General features: G+C 47.7%; 1 protein-coding gene across 1 annotated transcript in view; it reads left to right on the top strand.

Annotated features, from left to right (window-relative positions):
- Fas1 (fasciclin 1 Fas1 domain-containing) overlaps window positions 1–25652 on the top strand; it is a 56239-nt gene that overhangs the window by 296 nt on the left and 30291 nt on the right. The window contains exons 2-3 of the mRNA XM_077668553.1: window positions 17519–17663; window positions 25399–25493. Of these exons, the coding sequence (XP_077524679.1) occupies window positions 17519–17663; window positions 25399–25493 (240 nt within the window). The remainder of the gene's footprint in view (window positions 1–17518; window positions 17664–25398; window positions 25494–25652) is intronic.

Raw genomic sequence — 25652 nt, 5'->3', positions numbered from 1 at the left:
GCGAGAGCGGCCCGCCAGCGCCGCCCATTCCGGTCCCTCGGCGGCCGAAATACGCGCGCTCCGGACAGGCCTGCCGTCGCCCCTTCAAGCGAGTCGTGAATGGGGCGCGCAATTGGACGCACAAAGGGGCCGGAAGAAGCGCTTCGGGTCGACGGCTCCTTGGAGCGGTCCGCGCGGCTCCACGAACGTGCGCCGGCACGCGCGAGTCGTCGCGCGGGTCCTCACGGGGCGGGGCCGGCGACCGCTCCCGCGCGCGATCCGGCTCGCGGTGCCGGCAACTTCTCGGGGCTCCCGCTGGCTGTACGGCTCGCCAGCTCCTCGGCCCTTATGTCCGGTGCCCAAGAACCGCAGTACGCGAGGAGCACCCAAGTCCCCATGCGAGAGGTCCCTTCGCAGTGGCAAAACCAAGGAGCGCACGTCGCTGTGTCAGAAGACATCGTCCACAGAAACGGCTACAAGACTGCTGCAGGCGCGCCCCATCTACGAGGCCGAAGCGGACGTTCCGCGCGTGCAGCGACGTCCACGGCATTTGCCACGGGGCGGGGCATGGGAGCCCTTTGGCGGGGAATCATTCCATGCCGGGATAATCCGCAACGGTTGCGGACGCCCGCCACGGGCGCTACCCCGGTAGCGTCGCGGTTACACGAGCGTGACGCACGGCCCAATCTTTCTTTCCGCTCAGTCCCCAAGAGAAGACGCAAGCTGACTGGAGTTCGCTTTCCAATGGGTCCGGCGGGAGCTTTCCGCCTCCAGATTGTACAAAGCGTACGGGCTATATGTGTGCGTGACGACTCAAACAGCCGCGAAAGTTGGCGAGCCCTTGAAGGCGTGATTCACTGTGTTTCGGTTTTCCGAGCCGCGTTCGTCGCGGTAAAAAGGGCGGCGCTGCTCACGAGCAAACTACTGCCTCGCGTCGAGAGCCCTCGTTTGTGTACCGGTAGTCGCGTTTTTTTTTCCTTATTTACAACGCATAAGCAGTCGCCGTTGCATGCAAACAGGTTCTCATGGAGGAGCACGTGCCTCCATTGACTCTCCTCGTCTGCGGAAGTCCCTCACCCTCCCCGCAGTTTGACGTACAGCTTGTTTTTTTCTTGCGCAGACAAGTCTTCAATCCGCCGCGGCGAGACGAGTCGTCACTCGCGCTTACATGCCAGCGACACATCAACAGAGTTTGGCCGCTTGTCGCGCGTAGCTTCAATTGAGCAGTCGTGCGGAGGGGAAAATGAGGCGACAAACTAGGCGTTCTGTGAATTTGCAGGCGACGATGAGGGCATCGCACCCGTGCTCACTTGTCGGCGAGACTGCACGACCATTTGGCTCTTTGCTACGGATCAGTCACGAAACGACGGATTTTATCACCACTAAGAGCACTCAAGGAACGCCTTTTTCTGTAGGTTTTAGCGCGATTTCGGCGAGCGATTTTCTTATTTCGTAGTTCGAAGCGAGCTCTTGTTGGCGCCGCATTTAGCAGTCGGGTGTGGCAGTTGCGAGGCCTCCTTCCAAGTTTTTTCTGAGAGCAAATCGAACACCAGCAGGATGGCGCGGACGCAGAACCGTGGAGGGCGTTTAGGGTTGGAAATAGTCTAGTAAGAGCGAATGTCGTTGCACTTCATCCGCCAACCAAGAGGAATGGCGTCGCTGCGCAGCCTGCATCCACTGATTTCTACGCCTTCGCGTGCACGCAATCGATTTTGACCCAATGGCTTTACATTTATGAAGTACAGGGAGGGCATGCCAGTGCCACCCACACCGTAAGTGATTTCATAACATCGATATGGGACAACGTTTAGTTGTATTTCATCGGAAGCATTGGAATGCAGCGCCTCGACGGGAAGGAGTAGTAAGAGGGTGAAGATGGCAGGACAGGACCAGGCTTTTGGCGCCGGCCGAACTCCTCAGATATGTTCTTTCGTGGTGTCCATTGAGGCGTAACATGACTACTCAAGTACCCGTAATCCTGACTAATATTCATCACAAGGCTCCAGGCGTAGCAATAAAATACAGCAATGATTCAAACGTTTTTAGTAAAAATCGCATGACCACTTAAGGCATCTAAAACCTAAAGATTCTCGAATTGCCGGCATATCGGAACTCAGACCATGAGATGTGCATTACCTTAAACTTTTTGCAGTACTTCAATTTCGAAGTTACGTCGCATTAGTTTCTACATTCTCTTTTGGCTGCTCCTGAGTGATGTCCCCTGTTTTGAGCTGTCTATCTCCGCCGAATAAATTAAGTGCGACCGGCTACTTCATGTTCAGACTGCGTCAATCGCTCAGCTTAAGCTTGTCTTCTTCATCGGTTTTTATTGGCGGAAAGAATAACTGTGCCCTTCCTAAGTGCCCCACCAGCTTGCCGCCGGCGCTCTCTGTTGACTTTTCCAAACGTTCAGGAGGCCACAGGTAATTCGCTTCATTTTCAGATCCTCTTGGGCCCTTCGTGTGCAGCGCAGACTACAGTCAGCTCATTGCAATTTGCCCTGCGTACCTCCGGAGTCTCCTCAGTGCGCCCGTAATTCCTGTCTCGGAGCACTGTCCGCTTGCGCATTGCAACACATTTCGGCGAAGGAATGATCAGCATTCGTAGGCTTCTTCTCCGGGCCGCGCGCCCAACAGGTAGGCGGCGATTTCGCCGTGACGTAAGGTGCTTGCGCAATCGCCTCCTCCTCCTCATCGCGGCTGCCATTACCTGCAGCCCCGAGGCAGCGACTGGCGTTTTGATCGCGCAGCCGTCCCTCCTTGGATTGCGACAGAGGGAGCCTATAGCCGTCCCTTCCCCGCCACGAGAAACACCTCGATTGTGGTACACGCCAGGGGGGTGCGCATTCGTATTTCGCGGAAATCGCTTTGAGATTGCTTTCTGTCCCAGAATTTTTGTAGCTTTGTCCGCAAAGGCCAACTAGAAACATGGGAGCGATATCGCGAACGAAAATTTGGCAGCGCCTGTGGCCTCGAAACATTTTAGCTTCCATTTCGTTAAACAGCTTCTGTGACACTTGCTTTTAGTTTAAAAGCGCATGCTCAAGGCTGTTCGGTAGTTTCAGTCCGTTGATAGTGTCCTACCAACAGTAGCAAAGGGAGACGATCCAAGGTGTGTTCAAAGGAAATGACGAAGAATGCTCCGCAGCACTCACAACACACACTTACTTGGACGTTTTTGTCGGCCAGTATTCATATAAGAACGTCAGTTTTTATCGAAGCTCCAACAGTTGAAGGCTTAATTTTATCTTGGTCCTAACACTCGCAGCGTGATTGAGTGCGGTCAGGACCACGTAAACTCCCGGTACGAAGCTCGGCTACAAATGAAGTTCAAGGACTTGCGGGATGTACTATAGACATGATCATAGTTGGTGCCTGCATCGAGAGAGGACAGATTTGAATAAGTATAGTCGGGAGGGCTGGCCACACTTCTCTTGCAAAAACTTTAGTTTTCATCAGCAGATGAATGGCTTGCGCTGACGCTGTCATTTTTGTTACGTGTAGCATAAACATATTCTCAAGAACTAAAGTCCACAAAGCACGGGTGCCGCGGAAAAACTTAAATCTCCCCGCCAAGGTGCGGTACCTGAGCTTGACGGTGCATTGTGCTCTTCAAGCGCGGATGTTGAGACTGCGTTGCTGAGTTCGAAGCTAAGCGCCAAATCTTCGATAAAATTTGAACTTTCACTAACGTCTCTGATCCGCACTTTCAATCGCGCCTCTGCATACAGCCCAATAACACACCTGATTTGTTTACCAAAAATGAACAGCAATGCGACATCAGTCATTGTACTGCCTTTATAAGCTGGCGTTTTAATTGCATCAGGAATAGCGCAGCAATGATAAGTATATGCAGCAACAAGTGAGCATCCATTGTTTACAGCATACAGCGTGGCATTTCATTGTCTTCATACGCGTGTTACTTAATTATTGGCACTAAAGCATTGCAGGGGCCCAGATCTAATCAGATCTCCCGCCGGCGCCAGCGCAAAAGTACCAGTCTCAACCTGGAAGCTAATAATCGCAAGAGAGCTGTACTACAACAAAGCGGCAATGCTCATCACAAACGGAAGAGGGAGGATAAATTAGTATGAGTGCCAACACTGTTGTGGCTGTTAACCACGGTGAGGCAGTGGAATGTGTTACAGAAGGCTGGTCATTTCTACACGGTTATACTGATACTGTAAGGTTTCTCCTTCTATGTCGTAAAATAAAATTTGCTCATTTGTACAAAATCATAATGGCTATTTATACTGCGTTCTTGCTTCAATATTCCATCCAGTAGTGCCCAATTATGTACAATGTCTCCGAGTTGAGAAAGGCGGGGGCACTTAGTTTCGTTTCGGTTCGCGACTGCTCCGAACTTGTGCCTTGTCATCAGCGGTCAGGCAGCGCCGCTAGTTGGAGAGCTTCGGAAAGCAAATGGCAAAACTTAGTAGGCGGGAAAGCGGCTCGAAAACCAGAACAATGCTCCGACATTCAGCTGTAACAGCGTACAGGTCGCCCAAAAAGTTTTCGGAACACAGAAACGACTAAAAACGTAAATGCCTGGTGGTGCGCTCTGGCATTGGGAGGTGCACTCTGATGGCATAACATACTCAGGTGCACACCGTTAAGTTCGTGGCTGCATGGTTGTAATGTAATCCAGTTAATCTTATTCGCGATTACAGTGTTCCGGAAATTTTTCTGGTCACCTGCAGATTCGATTCTATTCAAGGTGTTCAAGGTCTAGTCTTCAGTACTCAGGGTTAATTATTTGTTTAATTTATATGCTGTGGGTCCAGCTCAGGGCCAAGATAAGAGTGGGTAAAGAACAAATATACATGCGACAGCAGTAATCTTCAAAAAAATATACAGACACTGCAATAATGTCCAAATAAAAGCAAAAAAACAACAAGAAAAGCAGATTTCAGATGGTGTTACAGAGGGTAGAATTCCTTATGTATATTTGCGCATAAATATGATTGGGTAGCTTATTACAATCTTGAGCTGTTTTAACAAAGGAAGAATATTTCGTGCAGTCTTCAGTTTATTGTAAGTCTTCAAACGCAACCAGACTGGCAAATCTGTCAAAATGTTTAGTTTTCAGCCTTCAGAAAACTTTCTCTATTCTGCACTGCACGCTTCTTATTCTCTTCGCTTAAGAAATGAATTAGTTGACGGAAAGCGCTAACCGAAAATCTTGGATAAAAATTTAGGTATGTGCACTTCACACATATCAAGATAGGCGGCAGAGAGAAACCTATATAAGCTTGCACTTTGTTACAAATCTAGAAAAAAAAGCTTCTCTGGTTCTGCTACTAAAAGCACTACTAAAATCAAGACATTGTGTTATTGTACCTTCCCGAAATTCTAGTAAATACCCGATCTAGCTATCTGCACATTATACATTTAATTGTGATAAAAATATCAGACCAAATCTGCCATTTCGCTTTGATACTGTGTTTTCAAGCCAAATTCTACAATTTGCGAGTTCATGCGGCCTTTTCTATTGTAAATACAGACAGAGAGGTGCTGTTACGATCCCCTATAGCACTGTGTTTTGTGAGTACTATATGATGAGAGTAAATATAATCGTTTAGGGTGCTTTTTTTTCTTATTCGCTGGAGCTTTCGGAAATCCACAGAAGTTGTGTGCGCTCTCTCTGTACAGGAGAGTTATAATTCAGGCGGAGAATAAGTGCAATTGCCAACGTACTTTGGATCTGTCTTATTCAGTACAAAGTAAAATGGTATATTGGTCCTGAAGGCGGCATTTATACCTGTGTTTATGATGTAAAGTTGATGGCAGGCGTCACTTACGACTGATTTGCTTCGTTCCAGTCTTTTATTGTAGACACCCTTTGAAATACGTGCTCTAAAACCTGGCACCCAATCTACATAATTATGCATTTCGGCATGCCTCACGTCCCAGCGTTTGTGTACTTTGTCTGGGCGGCACGTCAGTGCCAGCGCTTGATCCGGCGTCGCGAATCTCGGGAGTTGATAGGCGTTTATGTGCTGGTAGGCTGAAATGCAGACGGCAGCTATCGCGCTCGATCCACGCATCAGTGATCTTGGGGGTGTACGCCCAGGAGGGCAACGCCCTCTTGTTTACGCAATTAGATGCTAATATCTATGTAGTATCTTTTTCGGAAGGAAAATGGTCTGGTCCGCGATGATGCCCGCCTTCACCCCGGCTATGTTCGGGCCCACCCCACGCCCACACTGTCCGGGCACAAAAAGGTCATGAGCGTCATGAGTGTACTGAATAACAAAACAGTCGTAATATGGGAGATCGCTTTCTTTCGAGGTCGCTCTCCTGGGGCTGATCAGTGCTGCCAGTGACCGGAGCGCATAATTTACTTCCGTCATAACTCGCGCTAACTTGCCGCATGTCAGCCGGAATTCGGTGGCTCGGTTGTGGGCCTTCATTTCCTTAGCGCACTAGTACAGCTGCCGCCGTGTAGGCGGCCCGCTTTCCTCAAGTTCGAAATTGAAAATTGGTTATGAGGAATGGGAAAGAACAGTAACAACAGCGCCGAGAGGGAAGGGACGTAGGTGAGGGAGACAGAAGGAAGAAAGAGGCGCCGTAGTTTAAATATTATCTTTAATTTGGGCCATCTGGGGTTCTTTAAAGTGCTGTGTCATCGGTAAACAGCACACTGGCTTCTTTAGTGTTGCGCATCCATTGAAAAGCAGCTGCTGCGGCCGAGATCCTCCTGTTTGGACGATTGTCGTTTCACTGACTTCGTCCGCGTTCGTCAAGACACTGCCACCAGCGCTTGTCCGCTCGGTTTGTTGAAGGCCGGTGCAGGGTGGGTTGATGAATGTAAAGAGAAAGGCCTGGCCTCATTGCATAGGCGCCAGGCAAAAATGTTGCATGGAGGAGCGCAGCATCGGAGTGATGGAAATTGCTTGAGAAACCGAACGTAACACGCAGAACCTTTACTTACACTTTACGCTTGTGCGGTCTGTAGCCATTTGAATGACCCATTATAATACGGTATTGGGAGTGCACGTGACGAATAACTTGGACAGGTAAGAAATCTTCTTTCCAATGAAACAGATATCTCGTCCACCACTGTCGTAGATGAGACAACAGCTGTACACTTAACAATAACGAGATCCTAAACATCAATTGTGGCATGCACAGGGTGGATCAAAAATAACCAGGCCACGAGGTCTATTTCTGAGCAGTAAAAAAAAAAAGGGGGGGGGGCGTGTTTTACGTTAGATTTCAAGCTACCAAAAAGGCCCTCAGGGAGTGAGGATGAGACTCCACCTCACTTTGCAGAGATTTTGGGCTTCGAGTATGTTCTTTATTTCCCACTAGCTGCAAGGCTGAAAAGTATATCCTGTGGACTGGAGACTTCTGACCTACCCTGTACGGGCCAACGATTGGACCGCAAGACAACCGCCGTCAGCAGCATTCGACAATCTCTGAAACATCGGAGTGCGGTTGCCACAGAATTCCTTACGATCTCAGAATCAATCGGCTTTGATGTAAACGGGAAAAATGCTCCCCGCTCTTGCAAGCGCCTCATTGTACAACCTTAGCGTATGCAAGTCACGACGCACCAGCAGGGTCGCGTTAAGTCCTCTGCGACGGCCGCTTTGACCCGAACCACGAACCCTTGAAAACAATCGGTAAATTATATTATTCCATCTACTCGCGAAAAGGCGGTGGTGAGCATTAGCGCTAGCCAGACTTTGGTACGACTCGCAGATAATAAATTACTCAGGGAAAGAAAGCATAAAACGGCGCGCTCCACACACCACGCTGTGCTAGTTCCTACTTTTATTCTGAAAGTTTGCTTTGTACGCAGTTGTATACATGTGATCACCTATCAACACTTCTCAGTACAAACCCAGGCCGCACGCTGAGCTTTAAAGGTTCACACCTAGCTGCAGGCCTCAATCTTAATGAGTGGCTACAAGAGCCTTATAAAACGCTTGGTGTAAAGAAAATTTCTGCACAATTCGATGCCATTTTGCTTTCATTAGCTCGTGGACCTTTTGAGCCAGTGTTTTATGCTTTGTAGCGTTGCTTACTTAAGCTGTTGTTTATGAACAACATATTGCAAGCATTAAAAGTTTAGTTTGCAGTGCTTCGTCTTTAGAATTAACCGGCAGAAGTTCGCGGAGAATGTTTTATTAGCGTTCGGAACTGTATTAGCGTTCGGAAGCACATAATGAACGTATCCTGAGCCCCCATGAACGTTTCATCAGCAATCGACCACGCCTTACAATCAGCATTGAGTTATGGATTATACAAGCCTTCCTTCATTATTTCTCACCAGGAACATCGCAGCATTAGAACCTCTTCTCAAAGTTACTGTTAGTCTGTAATACGGCGCGTTTGAAACACGCATTAGTTAATACTTTATAGTCGGGAGATTCTATGCGGTGTTTTAGCATTTTATAACTGTGTGCCAATTCTCTGTGCATGTTGTTGTTCTATTCTCCTCGTAACCTCGGCCCTGATCTGAGACACGCAAAGAGGAGGCGGTGCATTCCGAAGGGAATATCTCGGTGTACGCCACTTTAAGACAGCGGCAATGAATTAGTCTTAGTGTGTGTCACGAAACCTCGACAGTAGGCTTCTCATGTGAAGCAGTATACTTCTTTTTTTTTTTCTAACCTTCCTGTCTTTCACCGCACTTTCATACTTATTTGAGGTAGTTCGTCAGCTAGTTATTTTGTTCGTTGGTAGGTTGTTAATTAAGATCTCAAAAGAATTCTGTGCTCTACTTTGAGGATCTTGTCAGTACGAAGCCGGCTATAAACTGTGCGTTTCCTTCTTAGCTATATATTTAGTAAAACCCATCATATCAAGTGAAGCAGCACAACGGCACGAGGCCAAGAGGAAACGAAGGGAGTAACGCAGCGTCGTTGCGCTGCTTCACTTGATACTATGTCTGACCGAATCGCCCACCAGGTTAGGTTTAAAAACCCATTGTGATGAAGAAAACGGAACAGAGAAAAGTAATAGGGCCGCAGTTCTGTATACCGAGAGTTGCTGCGTCAGCGTCTGGGGTATCAGAAATTTGGTTGCTTAGTAAACTGGCACCAAATTGGGCAACTGAAACGCATCCACGTTGGCTGAGTACGTCTTTTAAATCTTACAAGGTTGAACGTAAGTGAACTTTACCTGGAAGAATTTTTTTAATTTATATCGTTCGGTCTGCACGCAGCAATATTCCCGTGGCTTTGTAATGAAGGATTCCGACATTCTGAGTGCGCCCGAATTGTTGGCAGCACATGTTAATGAGTTGCCGCCGAACAGACCTGAGGCCCCTTGGCATCCGTGTTTGGCGCCGTGAGGGGCAATCAGGAAAGCGGAAATGGGCGAAGCAGCGGCCGTCAAGGTTACTTGAAAGCTGTAATCTGCGCTTTCGAAGAACGCTCGCACGACTTCGCGGAGCCACAGTAAATGGTGCACAGCTACGTGCCTAATGGCTGACAGTCCAGGCTTTGCTAGCGCCTTTGATGCTGCAAAAAAAAAAAGCAAGAGGAAAGAGTGATGGCGAGAAACACTCTGCTGAACGTGGTTATTGGCTGATCACGTCAAGTATTACACCTCGATATCACTACAGTGTACCCGTCTTCATAATGAACACAAGAACGCTGGCAGGTGTGCGGCGTAAAAGCAGAATAAAAGGCAGTATAAAAGAAAATCGACTCAAGGATATTGACTTTTTGTTCCTTTTCAGATAAGATGCGGTGCTATTTCTTCGCCTGTTGCGAATATGCTTTCTTTCGCTTAAAAAACTAGTAGTGGCTGTTTCCTGTCATATTATCTTGCGCTTATTATGGGAATACTACGCCAGCCCCTTTTCGCGCTGTACCCAGATATTTTGCAGCGTGATCAAACAGGCGGCAGTATAGGCGATGGCACCTGTTTCTTCAAACAATAAAAGCTAAGTGTATTTAATAAGAGCAGACTACATTTGAAGCATTTTAGGGAACTCTACTTCAAGTACCGCCACGTACTTTATCATGCCCCCTGCTTCCCGATGCGTTCTGACACGCTGTGTTTAAACACTTAGCAGCTGTTGGGCTAGTGATGACTCCTCCTTCACTCTCCTCTTATTCTATCGTTCTTTGTCTTCGATGCAACTTAGATCAGCTGACAGCTTGGGCATTGCAGCTTAAGCTAACAGCAGCCATCGTCACAACCATGGTATAGAGTTGGCAGCCACGCTGTTAGCCGAAAGAGTGGGAAAAGAACACTACAACGCGGTTACTGAAAGCGGACTGGACTAAACTCTCAATAAAATAGGTCCCTATACATTCCGGAGCGGTCAGATTTGTGCGGTCGAACAGTGAGACACGAGCAGCCGTGAGAGGAACATCCGTGCCGACCGGCAATAACGTGGCTTGGCAATCGCGGCGCTGAGACGTTAAAGCCGCCTGCAAAGCCGTACGCCGGAAAACGGAGGAGGAAAAATAACCGACCTGCGGTATTCCCGTCCCGGAAAAAGCCTGCGGAGCTATCGAGAGAAACACAAGTTCTCGTTAGGCGACGGGCTGCCTACATGGGGAGGTCTGCAAGTCTTCTGCTGATGCTTCCTGCTAAATCAAAGCATGCGCACAACATGCCACTAACCGGGCCTGACAAAACAGGAAAGAAAAAAATCCGTCGTGTGGCGCAGAACATTCTGCAAATGCTCCACGGATGTTATGTCGAGGCCGACGCCGCCCACCGCATTTAAGGATTGGATGTAGTAAAAAAATTAAACCCAAAGTAGCTGCCGTTTTACAAGCTAAGCTCCTATATAGAGTCATCGTCTCCAAACGAACTGCACACGAAGACCGCTGCGCCAAAAGGCATCGCTAGAGGGAATTCTCAAAAGGCTCTGGCCATGAAAGCAGTTGCGGAGTCCCCCTTTTTTTTTCTTATCCAATAAACGCATTAGAAATCAGATTGTGCTGTGAGTGTTGTGGTTACAAATTCTTACGTGCAGAAGCAACACTACACGCTCTGACATGTGCTCTGGTGAATAGCTCCGAATCAGTTTTGGCCCCCTAAGACTGTGCAATTGTCGGGGGGGAGGGGGGGGGGAGGACATTCATGCACCACTGATAGGAGCACGCACGATATGCCGGAACTCGCATGGTGACAAAGTCAATAATACCATCTTCGCACGGTGGTCGCAAGGCAGCGCCAAACAGCGGAGCTATTGCCTTGATTGCTTCTCGCGTGTCTTCAAGCATCCTTTAGCGCATAAGGCACCACTTTTGGCATATAGTGCAAAATAGCTCCCATAAATACACGCAGGACACCAGAGAAGCGTGCGCAAGATAACTTCGCGATGAGCAGAGCTTGTACCCACGCACAGCTTGAACGGAGGCTATCAAGCTCCTTACAGATTCATCTTATTGGCGAACACCACTACTGAGTCAGTTGCGCCACAATTGGCGAGGAAAAGTCCGTAATCTCTACCGAGTCTGCTAGTTTACCATACGGTTGAAAAAATAAATCGCAGCAGGTAATATGAGCGACCAGGCAGACAAAAAATATTTGCATACTTCTTGTGGCGTCACTGGTATTTATGCGTCCGAAAAACGAATTTTCTACAAACGCAGCCCTGTACGCCTTAACCATCACGTTAACATGGTGGTGTCAACCGGAATTACTAACACTTTCCATTTTTTTTTTACGCCGAAAGATCCTAATAGTCCTTATACTGCCGCCACATATCAAAGAACACCTCGAACTTTGCGCATAATCGCCTAGCGCGAAGTTATGTAAAACTTTAACAATAAGAATGCTCACTCAACCCATCATTTAATCTTTAGAAACCAGCCTTGCAAATGGCGTTGTCAACTACACAACAATACCTCAGCAGGCGGCGCTCCTCTACGCGTATATTTTTTGCAAAGCTGATTAGTTGTGTCTGCAGGATAGTGATGACTAATGTTACCGCAAATCCCCGAAAGGAGGTCAGGGCGCTTTTCGATCGTAGATTACGGTCAGTAGATCAATAGTCTGGAAGCCGGTTTGCTGCGCCAAAAGGGCACAAAGTCGTAAACGAGGGGTGACATAGCAAGGACGTGAAAACCATAATACTGCACAGCAGCTTACAGTACACTATAAGCAAGGGGACAGAAGTAGGGCAGCTCATCGCAATAGCTCCTTCGCTACTGCTTCCAAGTTAGATTTTAGTGTCCCCACCCAGTCGAATTATACAGCAAAGCCGGTTCCAAAATACGACAAAAAATTTGCTGTTCTGTCGTCACGAGAAATTTTTCTGCAGTATTGCGAAGAGGTCTGTTGTCAAGACAGAACTGGCTCTGTCGTGATGACAGGGGACTGCACAATACTGCAGAAAATCCTGTTGTTACTACAAGGATTTTCGTTGTTAGGTCCCAAAATACTACAGGAAAACCTGTTGTGTTTTTCGATAGCGAAAGGGTTTTCCCACATTGCGCTGCCTGGCTCTCGTGCCAAGGTTTATCATCTCCCATTTTATCACCTTTTTATTCCCTGAACATAAATTTGATGTTTCGCTTATTCAGCTTCCTGTTTTTCCTTGCCAGTAATATTTTGGTCAGTGTTTGTTTTGTCTATATATAATGACGAGTCCAGTGTAAGAAGGAAGGAAGGAGCCGACGATGCGAATATGGGAAGTACGGCACTCACTGTCACGTCATTACATTTCTGCGAGCGGAAGATATTTAAGGCGAAGTTATGGAGAAGAAATGGACACGTGTTAATAGATGAATCCGTCAACGTTAAGAATAGGCCACTGGCTAAAAGCCAAGTAAAAGAGCTTGAGAATCATATGGCGTTCAAAAAAAAAAACCACATGAAAACAAAAAATAAAATAGGATGTTTAAGGCCAGGCACCGACAACCGGCGGTCAGATGAGCACCACGATAAGAAAAAATGTAATCAGGGGTGGCCGATAGTCAGAGGTTGGGGCGATGTTCTAAAATTGACCTGCTTAACGGCTGGCGCGAAACTGGAATAATCGGAGGTCGTTGTAAGGGGAACTTGGTCCTTCAGTAGAGTTTCTATGCTGGTTGGTTTACTCTGTTGTTGACGTTGGTGGTGATGACGGCGACGGCGGTACTCATTTGCACTCCATAACTTCGGTATCCTCGCATATTAATATATTTACAAATTATGTAGAATAAAACAACGCGTGTGCTGTGATGTGATCGTTGCGCGTTGGTTCGTCCCACACAGGACCGTTCTCACCGACGCGATGTCTGATACTCTGCGCTCAAAAGGAACGTTTAAATGAAATACTCTAGTGGTCCTAGCAATAAACAAAGATAGATTTTAACTTTACAATCCTCATATTTGACCGCTTAACTAAGCATGCCTTGTTGTATCTCAAGTTTTGCTCATCTGGTTTCCTTTGTGATCATGACAAGCGGTGCTTGTGTTTGCAATGATGTCGGTATGCAACAACAACGACGCAGCGATTTATGCATCATAAGAAACATGCTGTTCTTTTCCGAGCAATGGCGCGCTAGGTTTGGCTATGGTATGAGAAAGTAAAGAGCCGGTAATTGTCTCATCCAAAATGTGAGAAAAAAAGATTGAAAACTTGTTTTAAGGAAAGGAATAAGTGTCTCACTTCTCGGTGGACACCTCAACAATGCCATGAGAGAAGGGATGAAGGAAGGAGCGGTTCGATGCTGCAGCAAACGGCGTTGAAGTTTTCATACACACCGTACCTACAGGTTAGACTCGGCCTCCGAGAGTTTTTTTCTTCCTTTTCTTTTTTTAATTAATTTTCAAGCAGTGCATGCTCGAGACTCAACGGGAGTAAAGACCTGTTTTGAGCAGCTTCACACAGCTCCCATTGCCAGTGTTCATTCCGCAGGCTGGCTCAGGTATTGCTACAAAAATAATAAACTTTATGTACGCGGTTTGTTCATTCGCCCGTGTGATTCAGATATTGCTACAAAAATAATAAAATAAACTTCATGTCCACCCAGCTTTAAAGAACTAGCATATTATAAAACAGAAAATTAAAGTTATCACCGAAAGGAAGTTCAGGGGATTAAGGCCATTTTATATAAAGAAACAAGCAGAAAACGCATAGCAGGCACCTTGCAGCGATATCACAGAAAGCATCAAGTATATCAGCTCAGACTTTACATACACATGTGAAGAAGACCAAGTGCCTGAAGTAGACCAGACAAACAAACGGACCAGACAAACAAACGTCGTATGTGTCTCAACGCAGACGGAGCAATGCAGACATATTTCGTGGTCATCCGCAGCTGCTCGGCTGCAAGCACTTCAGGCGTATTAACAGTGGCCGTGCCCGGCGTTACGAGACGCAGCAGCGGGCTGGGTCGCCTGGCCGGGTGCGCGCTCGCGAGGTGCAGGGGAGGTGTCGGCACGCTGGCCGCGAGCGCCGGCATGCAGCCGGTGTGCCGGATTGCCTCAACTGGCGCGACCTCGCCGGAACGAAGCGGACGCGCTCGTGGGCCAAGGACGCCCCATCGACCCGGGCTCCTGCTCTCCTGCTCCGGCCCATGTCGGAGGTGGCGGCTCCCGTCTTGGGCCGGAGCAAGGCACACGTGCCACTGTAGGCATTATGTGGACGCGCCGCTCTGGGCCAGGGTTGAAGGGGCGCTGCGTACGACCGTGATGGGACAATGGGAGCTTACTTTAGGCTTACGTGACGGGTGTTTCCTGGATTCGGACACTGCGCACGTCACTGGCTGGGGTCGAAATCTGAAGGCACAGGCATGGTGGTTTCGCAGCAGGCTGTCGACATAAATTTGTGTTGCACACGCATGGGGTGTAGTTCACCACATTGCAAAGTATTATGCGGGCCTGAGTTGTCCCTACATACTGCAATTAAGAAAACACATTCACTCTAATTATTAGATATAAGATGAAAACTTGAAACGGAATTAAAAGAAATGTGTTACCATTCCGGCAAATGTAAAAAAAATTAAGCATAGCATCGGGTACTGAAAAGTATCTGCTGAACTGGATTTGTCTCTTAACAACTCTTTACCGCGCTACCAGGCCACACGACAAATTATCTCTCCGATTGTATTTAGTTATTTCACAGAACGTATCAGGCTTAGCGTGTGGCATGCGTTCGGATGCCAAGGAGAGAGGAACATAATTTGTCCGAAGTCTTAAAGGGCTCCATGCGTAGCTATCGAGGTCTTCGCGAAGTGTGAACAGCGGCCTAGTGCATAAGATGCGCATCGCCGTTTACTCGCGCCTCCGAAAGTTCGTAATGTCGCTCACGGGAATGGCTGCGCAGTCCATCTGCGAAAGATGCCAGCAATGAGCAGAGACAAAGTTATTCGTGTATTGAACCTGGGTTTCTCTTTCACTGACCGTGGCCAGTGAAACTCAGACTCGCGCTGTTCAGGCTACACTCATACGCGTTTCTGGGAGAAATTTTCGCCGTGTGCGCCACACGCAGACACTTTGGGAGCGTAAACCGAACACTGGAAGCTTCTGGTTAAACTTTGAGTAGTTAATCTTCTCGAATATGAACTTTCGTAGTTTCGTCGTTTTCTAGAGAGCTCAAAAGGAAAAGTGTGAAAGGTGAGACGTTTTGTAGTTTTGCATCGGCATCTATTGTTTGCCACTAGTTCAAAATTGTTTTTTTTTTTGAACAGCAAATCCAATAGAAACGCTGCCCGTCAGTGATGGACTAGTGTGGTTGTTTATTTTATTTGGCACCTAAGCGAAAAGACGCGAAAAATTCTCAGAGATGTGCGACAGCGCACAGCATTTACTCTTGAAGAGATATTTGTTGGTATGACCATGGCTAGCAGTGCTGTTGTGACAGCAGTTTTAGAGCTCGTTTGTGTCAGTCAGGGTTAGCCCTCTGACATCTGTGCTGCAGTCATGTACTTCTTCATTCACGAAAGCGTATTCTGAAAACGCAACTCACTTTAACGAGAATATATGTGTTATGTCCTAAAGTCAGTATGAATTACTGATCATCCCCTATGATACATTTATCTCTAAGGCATGCAAATGAAGATGGAGGCGCGTCGCCTTGGAAAGGACCGCTCATCATTTACAAAGCGTTGCAATCCACTGTGTGTACCGCGTGCATGCACTCGTGAAAAAATAAATTGTTTTTGTGCGCATCTTTTTCGGCGTTATACATTAACGTGTCATTGCGAAAAGAAACCGGGAAAGGTGGTTTGCTCTACGCCGTACAGTCGAGCACTTATACGATCCATTAAAATCATAATCTGTTGAGAACCCGTGTCCTCACCTATCGAAAGATTTTGTCTTTAGAGCAGTCATAAGGAATACACTACGTGGTTTAAATGCAAGCCCTGTGGCCCGGTTACTTTGGCGAGAACGGTACTCGGATGATGCGATCTTGGGTATTACGCTTCATACACGGCTGCTCTTGACGGCTCAAAATACGTTAGCTGAGCTGTAATTAAGCGTTCGTATAGGTTGGCTAAAACAACATCTTGAGAAAAAAGAACGCACTGATAAAGAAGGGAGCAGGGTTAGCTGTTCTCAAATCAGGTAGCTACTTTACTGATGGGGAAGGGGGAAGCAAGGAAAGGAAGGAAAGGCAAGAGGAAAGTAAGATCTGGAAAGGGATCTAGGGTGCACGCAAAAAAGTGGCATGCGCACCAAGGACACAGACTGAAAGCTGTCTCTTAGGACTTTATGCCTCCGAGAACTGCAGAAGAAGTCGCGCAGATTTATGTGCCTTCGATCGATGAGGCCAAGGACCCGGGATCCTTGGCGGCCGGAACAGTCGAGTGCCAGTCTGACACTTTGTCACGGCACGTTCAACGCCTGACTTGCCGTGAAAAAGTGATCTAGAGAGCCGAATCAGAAAATTGAAGGATGGCGACACGAGAAAACGCTATCGCGAGCACCAATCATTTTTTATTTTGTAAAAAATGACTACTAGGTGGAGACCTTCCAAAGCAGTGCCGGTTTCTCATTTTGAATGAAAGAAATGGCCCTCTCCTCCGAACTGTGTCTCGCGTGCAAAAACCGCAGGCAAAAACCGCAGGTTTAAAATGAAATAATAATCATTTCTCCTCTTGAACACCGTTACTTTGTATGTGAATTTAAAATGAAATAATAATAATTTCACCTCTTGAACACCGTTATTTTGTATGTGCATGAAATGCTGAAGACGACTTGACAAGATCGCTGTTCCTTATGGCGAATCGGCAGCAGACAGCAAGAGTCAATGCACGCAAAACATATGACCATATCTGACCAGCACGTATGATGTATGGGATGCGAGAAAGCTAAATTCATACATTGAGCTGTACAATATATCCATTTCACAAGCACTACTTATCACGCAAAATGTAAGAGATATTACAAAAATGATGCGGCACCTGTGGAACATCCAAAAGTGCTATTGGAGGTCACATATGAAAAACCAGATGTTAATATAATTAAAGGCAATGTAAAATAAATGAATATTTGACCAAGGAATTGCTCACGCATATGACGTGTCTTGTGCGTGAGCCAGTTTACTCGTAGAGGTGCAATCGTACTGGTGACGTTGACGCAATGTTCTAGCCTCTCACGTCACCTCTGTGATTCGCTTTACGCATGCGCAGTTCTACCAGCTGGCCGAGAAGGTGAAGCTGTTCGTGGCGTACAGTGAAAGCACGGACATCACGTGCTTCGCGCCCACCAACGACGCCATCGATAGGTACCGAGAGAGCTTCCCCAACAAGCCCCTGCAGGTCACCTACCATGTCGGTGAGTCACCACTCAATGCCCACGGCTGCACCACGCTGTCATCCACGCGGCGACACTGGCGAGTGGGCGCGTGATTAATGGCTATACTGCTCGATGGCTGCAGAGGCAAAAGCGCTGAGGATTTTGTTTTTGGTGAGGCTGTACAATGACTGTGTTTTATTATTATTCAGTGGTAATGGCAGTGCTACTATTGCTGATGCTACTGATTTGCATGCATTTATAAACCACCAGCAGTTACTTCTACAGAAGCAGGCCTGAGTCCCATATTATTTATCTATTGTTCATTAATTGTTCCGACATGCGACATAGCATCAGCGGTTAGCATTTACTATGTGGCAAAACTTTATGCCGCATTTACACTGGCTGGATGTGCTTCCTTGTTGCCGGATTTTATGCTTGTTTCCACTCCGTTCGGAAAGTCGTTCCACGCAAGGACAATCCTCCAGAGAAAAGGTTGCCAGACCGAGTAGACGAGCGGAAGCCAAATCTCGTGCAAGCCATCCATGTCCGAGGACTGAGGGGCGCGTACATTGCAGCAAGAAAGGCGGTAATTGTGATAATTAGTGGCCAGTGCAGAAGTTGAACGGCTGGCCAACGCACCGAACGAAGATTCACTTTAACAATCTTTAGAAAGTGTGGCTAGAGGCCGCTAGAGACTAAGAATGAGGGTTCAGTAATATGGCTGCCCCTTCACTTTACATGTGTGTATTTTCACTTCTACATCGTAAACTGCAATTCTACCACGCTGATGATGATTACTATTTATTCTTTATTCAATAATTACCAAGCATTGGCGGAGTTCACTGTACAGTCTAGGCTGTATCCTCCTGCGAGGCGGCAACACTGTGCATGATTCCGATGAAGGCAAATTGACGCGGCGAGAATATGATGGGCTGTAATATGCGAGACTCGGTGCACTAAAGAGGAAGACACTGTGGGGTGCGGCTGATATGGGTGCAAGCTGAAGTGTAACCGAGAATGATGGATTATTGCTGCGGTGGATTCACAGTTGGATGCCCAAGGGGCCGCGTAAACTTTCGTGAAGGTAGTAAGTAATGCGGCAAGCACCAATCAGTGTCTCTCGCTGGGACTTCCTGATATGTCATTGGATCGGTCTTCACTCAGTCCTCTAGATAGGGCGCGCCTTATTTCTTTCGCAGGCCGCTGCGGTGGCTCAGTGGTTATGGCGCTCGGCTGCTGACCCGAAAGACGCAGGTTCAGTCCCGGCCGCGGCGGTCGAATTTCGATGGAGGCGAAATTCTAGAGGCCCGTCTACTGTGCGATGTCAGTGCACGTTAAAGAACCCCAGGTGGTCGAAATATTTGGACACCTTCACTACGGCGTCCCTCATAGCTTGAGTCGCTTTGGGAAGCTATAAACCATTTTCTTTCGCTCCGCTAAAGAGAAAAGTGTCGGTACTGTTCGAATTTGAATATATCCACTTGTGTCACTGTGACTGGCCTATGCCGCTTCCAGCGCACTCAGTCACAAAGTAATTCCGCGGCTGTTGCCGCGGTGGAGTGGCGGGCGTTCCGGGGCTGGAAGACATGGCACCAGAGCTACCCCCGCTGGTGCGACCCCGGAGCAAAGGGCGACGAAGCGTGCCCTTTCCGCGCTCACGCTTCAGGAAATGCCAAGCCCGCTCCAAATTCGAGCGCATACCGGACCGAGGGCGCCTTTTGTCGGAAGAGCCGTCCCCGACACGATGCGCTCTCTTCCTCCCGAGGGCAACGCGCAGCTTTCACAGCGCTTGTGCGCGGCGGCGCCCTGTCGCAAGGTTTCGGTGCAGTGCTGTGGCCGCCGCTGCCTCGGTCTCGCTGTCGCGGCGGTGTCATTCTAGCGTTACGTTCTCTTCTTCTAAGAGAGCCGAAAAGGGCAGTTTCGTGGCTGTATGTGGTCTTGCCTTGTTCTCGGCCAATAACTCGCCGTAACTCGAAAGCTTCGAAAATATTACGTTCTTCACATCACTTTATTCACCTTGAAGACCCTCTTCATGGGATATTACATAAGGGGCGGGTTGACGTATTCATCAGCAAGTACAAGTGATTTCCTTGAAATATAATTGCTTACAGCACCTGAAAATACAGACGGGTGCGTGATGGCAGCGATATCGGTGGGGAGGGCATTCCAGTCCACAACAGTTCGGGGAAAAAATGAGCCTGAAAAGGTTGCAGAACGGGACACAGGGCGGCCAGTCTGAAATGGGTGGGCAGTGCGGTGAGATATGCGGTTGGGATGAGTAATGCAGGGTGGTTGATTCAGAGAGCTATGTAAAAACTTGCGGAGCAAACAGAGGTTGGCGATGCGGCGGCGGGCTGCGAGGCTTTCAAGACTGGAATTCTTCTTCAGAGCTGAAACGCTGGTGGTATATGAATATGCAAAGTGAACGAAACGAATGGCGCGATTTCGAACTGATTCGAGTGCATTTGTTAGGTATACCTGGTGTGGGCTTCATATGGGGCTGGCGTACTCATGTTTGGGTCTGCAGGGGAAAGGATGTGCTGCGATCGTTCAGACACCGCAGGAATATGTTTGACTTCGCTAATGATTGGTCGAAAACGTGGATTCAGTTTTGAGAACACGACTACTCTTGAGGCTTACACCTTATAGAAATGTTTTCCTAATTTTCATACGCGCCTAATGGGAAACGTTTACTTGCAATGAATTGATTAAAAAGTTGTTCTATTAAAGTAATTTATTCTGCGCACACATCTCTGTTTTAGAAGCGAAATCTGAGTTTTCGACGAAGTACTAGTCAAGCGAAATACCAAGTCGCCGTGCTGGATGAAGCGCTCCGCACTAGTTTTGCGTAGATGGTGGCGTCTCGTTTCCGTCTACACTCCGTTTTATACATATCAGGCAACGCTGCCAAAGCTAGCGCTCCTGTTTGCGCAGGCTAAGTCCGCGCCCAAAAAGTAGCTCGCTATACAACCACAGTGAGCATAGGCATATTTTGTTGCGGTAAATCTCAAGTACCGTGATTAGCACCTCCTGCATTTCGTTTTACCTCTTAACGCATTTTTGTCCTGTGACTCTCCAAGACTCAGAGAATTAAGAATGACATGTGGTGGTATGATATTCGGCTGGTAGGGCGAATCTCTCTCACTCCATCCGCGACTAAAAAGTAGTCCACACTCGGCAAGAATTATAGCCACAAGGACCGAACACTGAGCGCCTCACAGATCTGACCGTGATTTTCAGTGCTACCATTGCGTTTTATACGGCTCTTTGTTTTCTTTCAAACACTCCTCGAGTTGTAGAGAAGGACGAATGATGCGTGGCGGAGTAATATGGTTTCGCGGACGCACTTCTTTCACAGCCTCCGCTGCGTTGCCTGCTGTGTATGAAACGGAGTGTAGGTAATTTTGAGGAACTCTGGCCGCTTCAAGGACTTCGATCCCTGCAAGCAACTTGTCTACGGGGCGTTCACTCGCATTCTGTCCGCAGCACTGCACTGAACTAAATTGCTAACAAAGTGAGCCGATGTGCTCTTCGTGCTTGATTGATTGCCCGATTGTCCCGCCGCGATAGCCTGCTCGGGGCAGCTCTAAAGTGACTAGGGAGAATGATCGCCTGCGAGCTCGCTTTCAGCGCTGCGACAATGGCACGGCTTTCGAAGGCAGCAGGATTTTCACTTGCGTAGGCAAGCTTGCTTACGCCTTTTACTGCGCACCAGAGCAGCACTTTGATTTCATTATTAAGGTGCGTTCTGTAAATTAGCGTAAATGCTTGGAAACTGCACTTTCACTGAGGACAAAGTTAAGTCCAGTAGGGACTTACAAATTCCTCGGAGATCTGTCCTTTGGAAAAATACGCTGTTTTTGTGCTTGAGAGTTGCTTTAAAAGACGTTGTCGCATTTTACAGCTCGCATGAAATATTATGACCGACAAATCTGTCTTGCCAAAGTTCTGCAAACAGCTGGGATTACTGTCAATGTGGGTCGAAGTGTCCACAGAGAAATGCCATTCGAAAAATTTAACATTTCAATCTTTGTTCTGGAATGTTCGGGGATACTTTATGTTCTGCGTTTTAATTTCAAGCGTGAAGAAATCAAGATAAAAAACGCATAAGTGTGCCCCATTGGCTTCGGCTGTTATTCGCATTAAAACCGAATATTACGCGGCGTCAAAATCGCACTATACCGTATATTCGGATATTCGTTTATGCGTCGTGCAGGTCATCCCCCAACTTCGGGAACTGAAAAAAGCAAAGAAAAAACAAACTAAGTTAGAAGCCGCATTGGTCAACCAGCGGAAGCTGCGAGCTGTAAATACCGATCAACACGTATCGAAGCAGCGGCCAAGCAATAAGAAACTCCTCGCCGGAGACAGCGAACTAGCGTACCAAGATCGGATTCGACGTATCGTTCCGAGGAAATGCGATAGAATATGCGCGACTTGAATGCATCGTAAAGGCCTTCGTTTCGTTCTCTGGAAGTTTGGCAGAATTCCTCAACGTTCCAGCGCCGCCGATGCAGCACGCCAATGACAGTAATACGCTTCGGGCGCACAAAAAGCTTGGCGTTGCTATTGCACGCAAAAAGGCAATCTCGCTGCTTTCATTCGATATCACTGTATGAACCACGTTTCGGCGGTGTCAAAGTCGCGCAATTTTCTGACGGCTCCGCGAAAGAATGTTGCCGAGACCGACCACCGACGTTCGGGAGGCATGGCTCACCGCTTGCTTTGCCGATTGGGAGAAGGTTAGTTTTTACGACGAGACGCCTAAGGCTTGCGGACGACGCGGTGATTGTGCGGCTTGACTCAGTACTTATCAAGCGAATGCGTAAGGGCCCCGTGTCGCAGAAAAGCTGCTGTCGGTGTTGCCGTCTGCGTCAAGGAAAAATCTCGATTTATCGAAAAGGTGGCTGTTACAAGAGGCACCCTTAGATGGCGCCAGCCAAACCAGCGGCGCATCGGATCTTCGTCAGTGGTTAGGGCGCTCGACTACTGATCCGGAGTTCCCGGGTTCGAACCCGACCGCGGTGGCTGCGTTTTTATGGAGGAAAAACGCTAAGGCGCCCGTGTGCTGTGCGATGTCAGTGCACGTTAAAGATCCCCAGGTGGTCGAAATTATTCCGGAGCCCTCCACTACGAACCTATTCCTTCCTATCTTCTTTCACTCCCTCCTTTATCCCTTCCCTTACGGCGCGGTTCAGGTGTCCAACGATATATGAGACAGATACTGCGCCATTTCCATTCCACCAAAAACCAATTATTATTATTATTATCATCGGATCTTCGGTTCTTCAGCGATCGGAGCAACCGCGAGCAACGCGCTAAGCGTACGGGTCGCCGGCCGCCGTCTTCCTCCTCACTCTCATATAAACACAGAAAAGACGATGACTCACGTTACAAGTATCGCCTTTCAAGCTGCTTCGCAGCAGACCCAAGGTTATAATCCTAGTAACCGCACCTATTTTGCCTACACAGGAATCGAACACCTGACCCTCACGTTGCGAGTCAGACGCGTACGCTACCGCCAGGCGACACACTGCTGGTACATGTACATTCGTCTGACTTGGTTAACGCAGGGCTTTACATGTGTATGTCGTGTAGTCTTTCACAGAATAATCGTGATTGTGAAAGAGGCAACAGTGCCCGTGTCTGTGTGGGCAAGAGGAACCGCCCTCGAGTCATATCCTTAAAGGCGGAGCTTCAGTGTCGCCCCAGCCTTTTTTTTTTCTATCAGTCTTATCTGGAAATAATCTTTGGTGCGGTTCTCTTGAAAGAGAAAGGGCACGCGAACGCCAATTTTGAGCTATTTTTTTTTTGTTCGTAAACTTCTATTCATCTTTTCGCATACTGTGGCACCGTTCCTCGCTTTACATTCCTCTTCTTTCGTTTTATTCTTTTACGTGACCACAAATTCGACCTTCGCGTTACAGCCGTGGTCGCGTTACAGTATATAATATTATTAAGAAAAGACTTGGCTAGTCACGTGTGCCGATCTAGACCCGGCCGAGGGAGGGGCTTTGGCTTTTTCTGCAAATGGCAAGCGAGAAAGAAAAAATCAGAAAGCCTTATTTTTTTAGCTGCGATCATGATGCATTACTTCCAGAAACGAATCAATCAAGCTTGGAAAATTCGGACGGCCCCTCTGTCTTTTGTATTCATGTGTGCTCGGCACGCAGGAGTATATACAGGACAGTATCATTTTACATGCAGTCTCTGTACAGGTAAACAGACAGCTTTGCACAATCGTGATCTAAGTCTATGCCCAAACGCGTCCCTAGTGATGATGCTTGCTCGAGCCGATCAAGCGATGTAAGCTTCATCAGAGGCGTTTTGCAAATCATCAGGGCTCAGAACGAAATATTCTGAAATTTGGCAATGAACTTTTGATTTCAGAAGTTTCAGAAAGGATGCGCGACAGCTTTGCTCACTCAGTGACATTGTAAGAAGCGCGACGTTTCAACGTTTCATGCTTCCACGTTTCTGGTATTGTTTCCATATTCTGTATTATTTGAAGAATAGGCGTCTTCGTGAACGCCATCTGGAACCTTTAATTATTTTTATCCTTAATTTGTTCGTCGTCTTGAACAGTTTTCACGACTTGTGCCGTAAAGTGTTCGCATTGAAGTTGACTCGGCCGCAACAGAATTTGCGCATGCATGTGCAAAGGCGCGTAGAATCGCCTCGCCTAGATTTTATCTCAATTTTGTCGCGTTCAACGACTCGTCTGTGAGGAGAAAACTCTGTGGTCATGTCCGAAAAAGAGAAATTATAAATTTAAACATTCTTCAGTGATACACAAAAATGGGAAATTACATTTCAAACCAAGCACGCGCCGCTGCGAAAACGCAGCATGGCGAGATTCAGTATAAGATGCAGTGGACAGCCATTGTCAAAGGTTTAGAGCCCGGGGGTTTCTTGCAGCATCCATGGAAAATTCTAACATTTGCAGGGAGAAAGGGAAGAGATTTTCTTACCTTGAGAAGATACGAGACGCTGTCAATGCATAACGAGCCACACGGTGTGGCTCAGAAGCAAACCCCTTGGGATCTAAACTTTTGGCAAAGGCTCTACACATGTACCTCACCACTTGTGCAGAGGCTGTCGTTCAGCTGCTCTGTAAGGCTTTTGCGCCCTTACTTTTCGGCACATTAGCAATACAATACAATACAATATTTAATATGCGCAATGATAACAGACGCCGATGGAATGCCTGCCAAAGCCTCAAAGGGTTTCCACAAGTAGCAGCACGTTGCTTCCGTTGGGGCATGCTTGTTCGAAGTTGCGAAATTTACATTATCCAACGTAATTCGCATCTGCGCTGGCCTAACATTTGTCCAAAGGTCACTATAATGTCTGTTCGAGCCGGTATTGCTCTGAGCTAAATCAGCTGCGCGTTGGCTTGATAGTAACGAAGGACCAACGTTGGAGCGAGTTCTCGCTCACGTTGCTGCTTGGAAAGTCGTGGTGCCTGCAAAAGCGTTGACCCGCCGACATGTTTATTCTTGCAGCCATGTTTACATCTCCAGCGCATGCAAAAGGGAAAGAGATGCAGCTGAAAGGCCCTCTAGCAGACAGGTCACTGCGGTGTGTAATTTTATGGAAACCCAAATCGTGCGGTGACTGTTATATCGCGCTGCACTCGGTGCGACTCGCGTACGAAAGCGGCAAAGGTGTTTTCAGGGCTCAGAGTGCAGTGCGAAGATGGAACATGCGAAGATGTTTGACGACCGGAACATCACATTTCATTTTTTTTTTATCTCTGTCTCTCCATTTTCAGGCTCGCTCAACTTGGCGGAGGACAACTTGCCTTCGTCGGTGCCAACCATTGCCAAAGGCTCTCCGCACCTCTACCTCACCCGAGCGCGTGACAGGGTAAGGGAACCGCACACGTCAACGGGTCTCTCCAGAAACAGCCATTCCCCTCCTTTTTTATCGCTGACCCGAATGTGCCCTGACCTGAATACTTTGCATCTGTTTGCACTAGCCGCACCGGTGCGAGACCGTGTTTACGAGTCCCAACGCGCTCTACGT

The sequence above is a fragment of the Amblyomma americanum genome, chromosome 6, assembly GCF_052857255.1.
Source record: "Amblyomma americanum isolate KBUSLIRL-KWMA chromosome 6, ASM5285725v1, whole genome shotgun sequence".
In the NCBI taxonomy this organism is placed as follows: Eukaryota; Metazoa; Arthropoda; class Arachnida; order Ixodida; family Ixodidae; genus Amblyomma; species Amblyomma americanum.
This window is presented reverse-complemented; position numbering and strand designations above follow the sequence as displayed.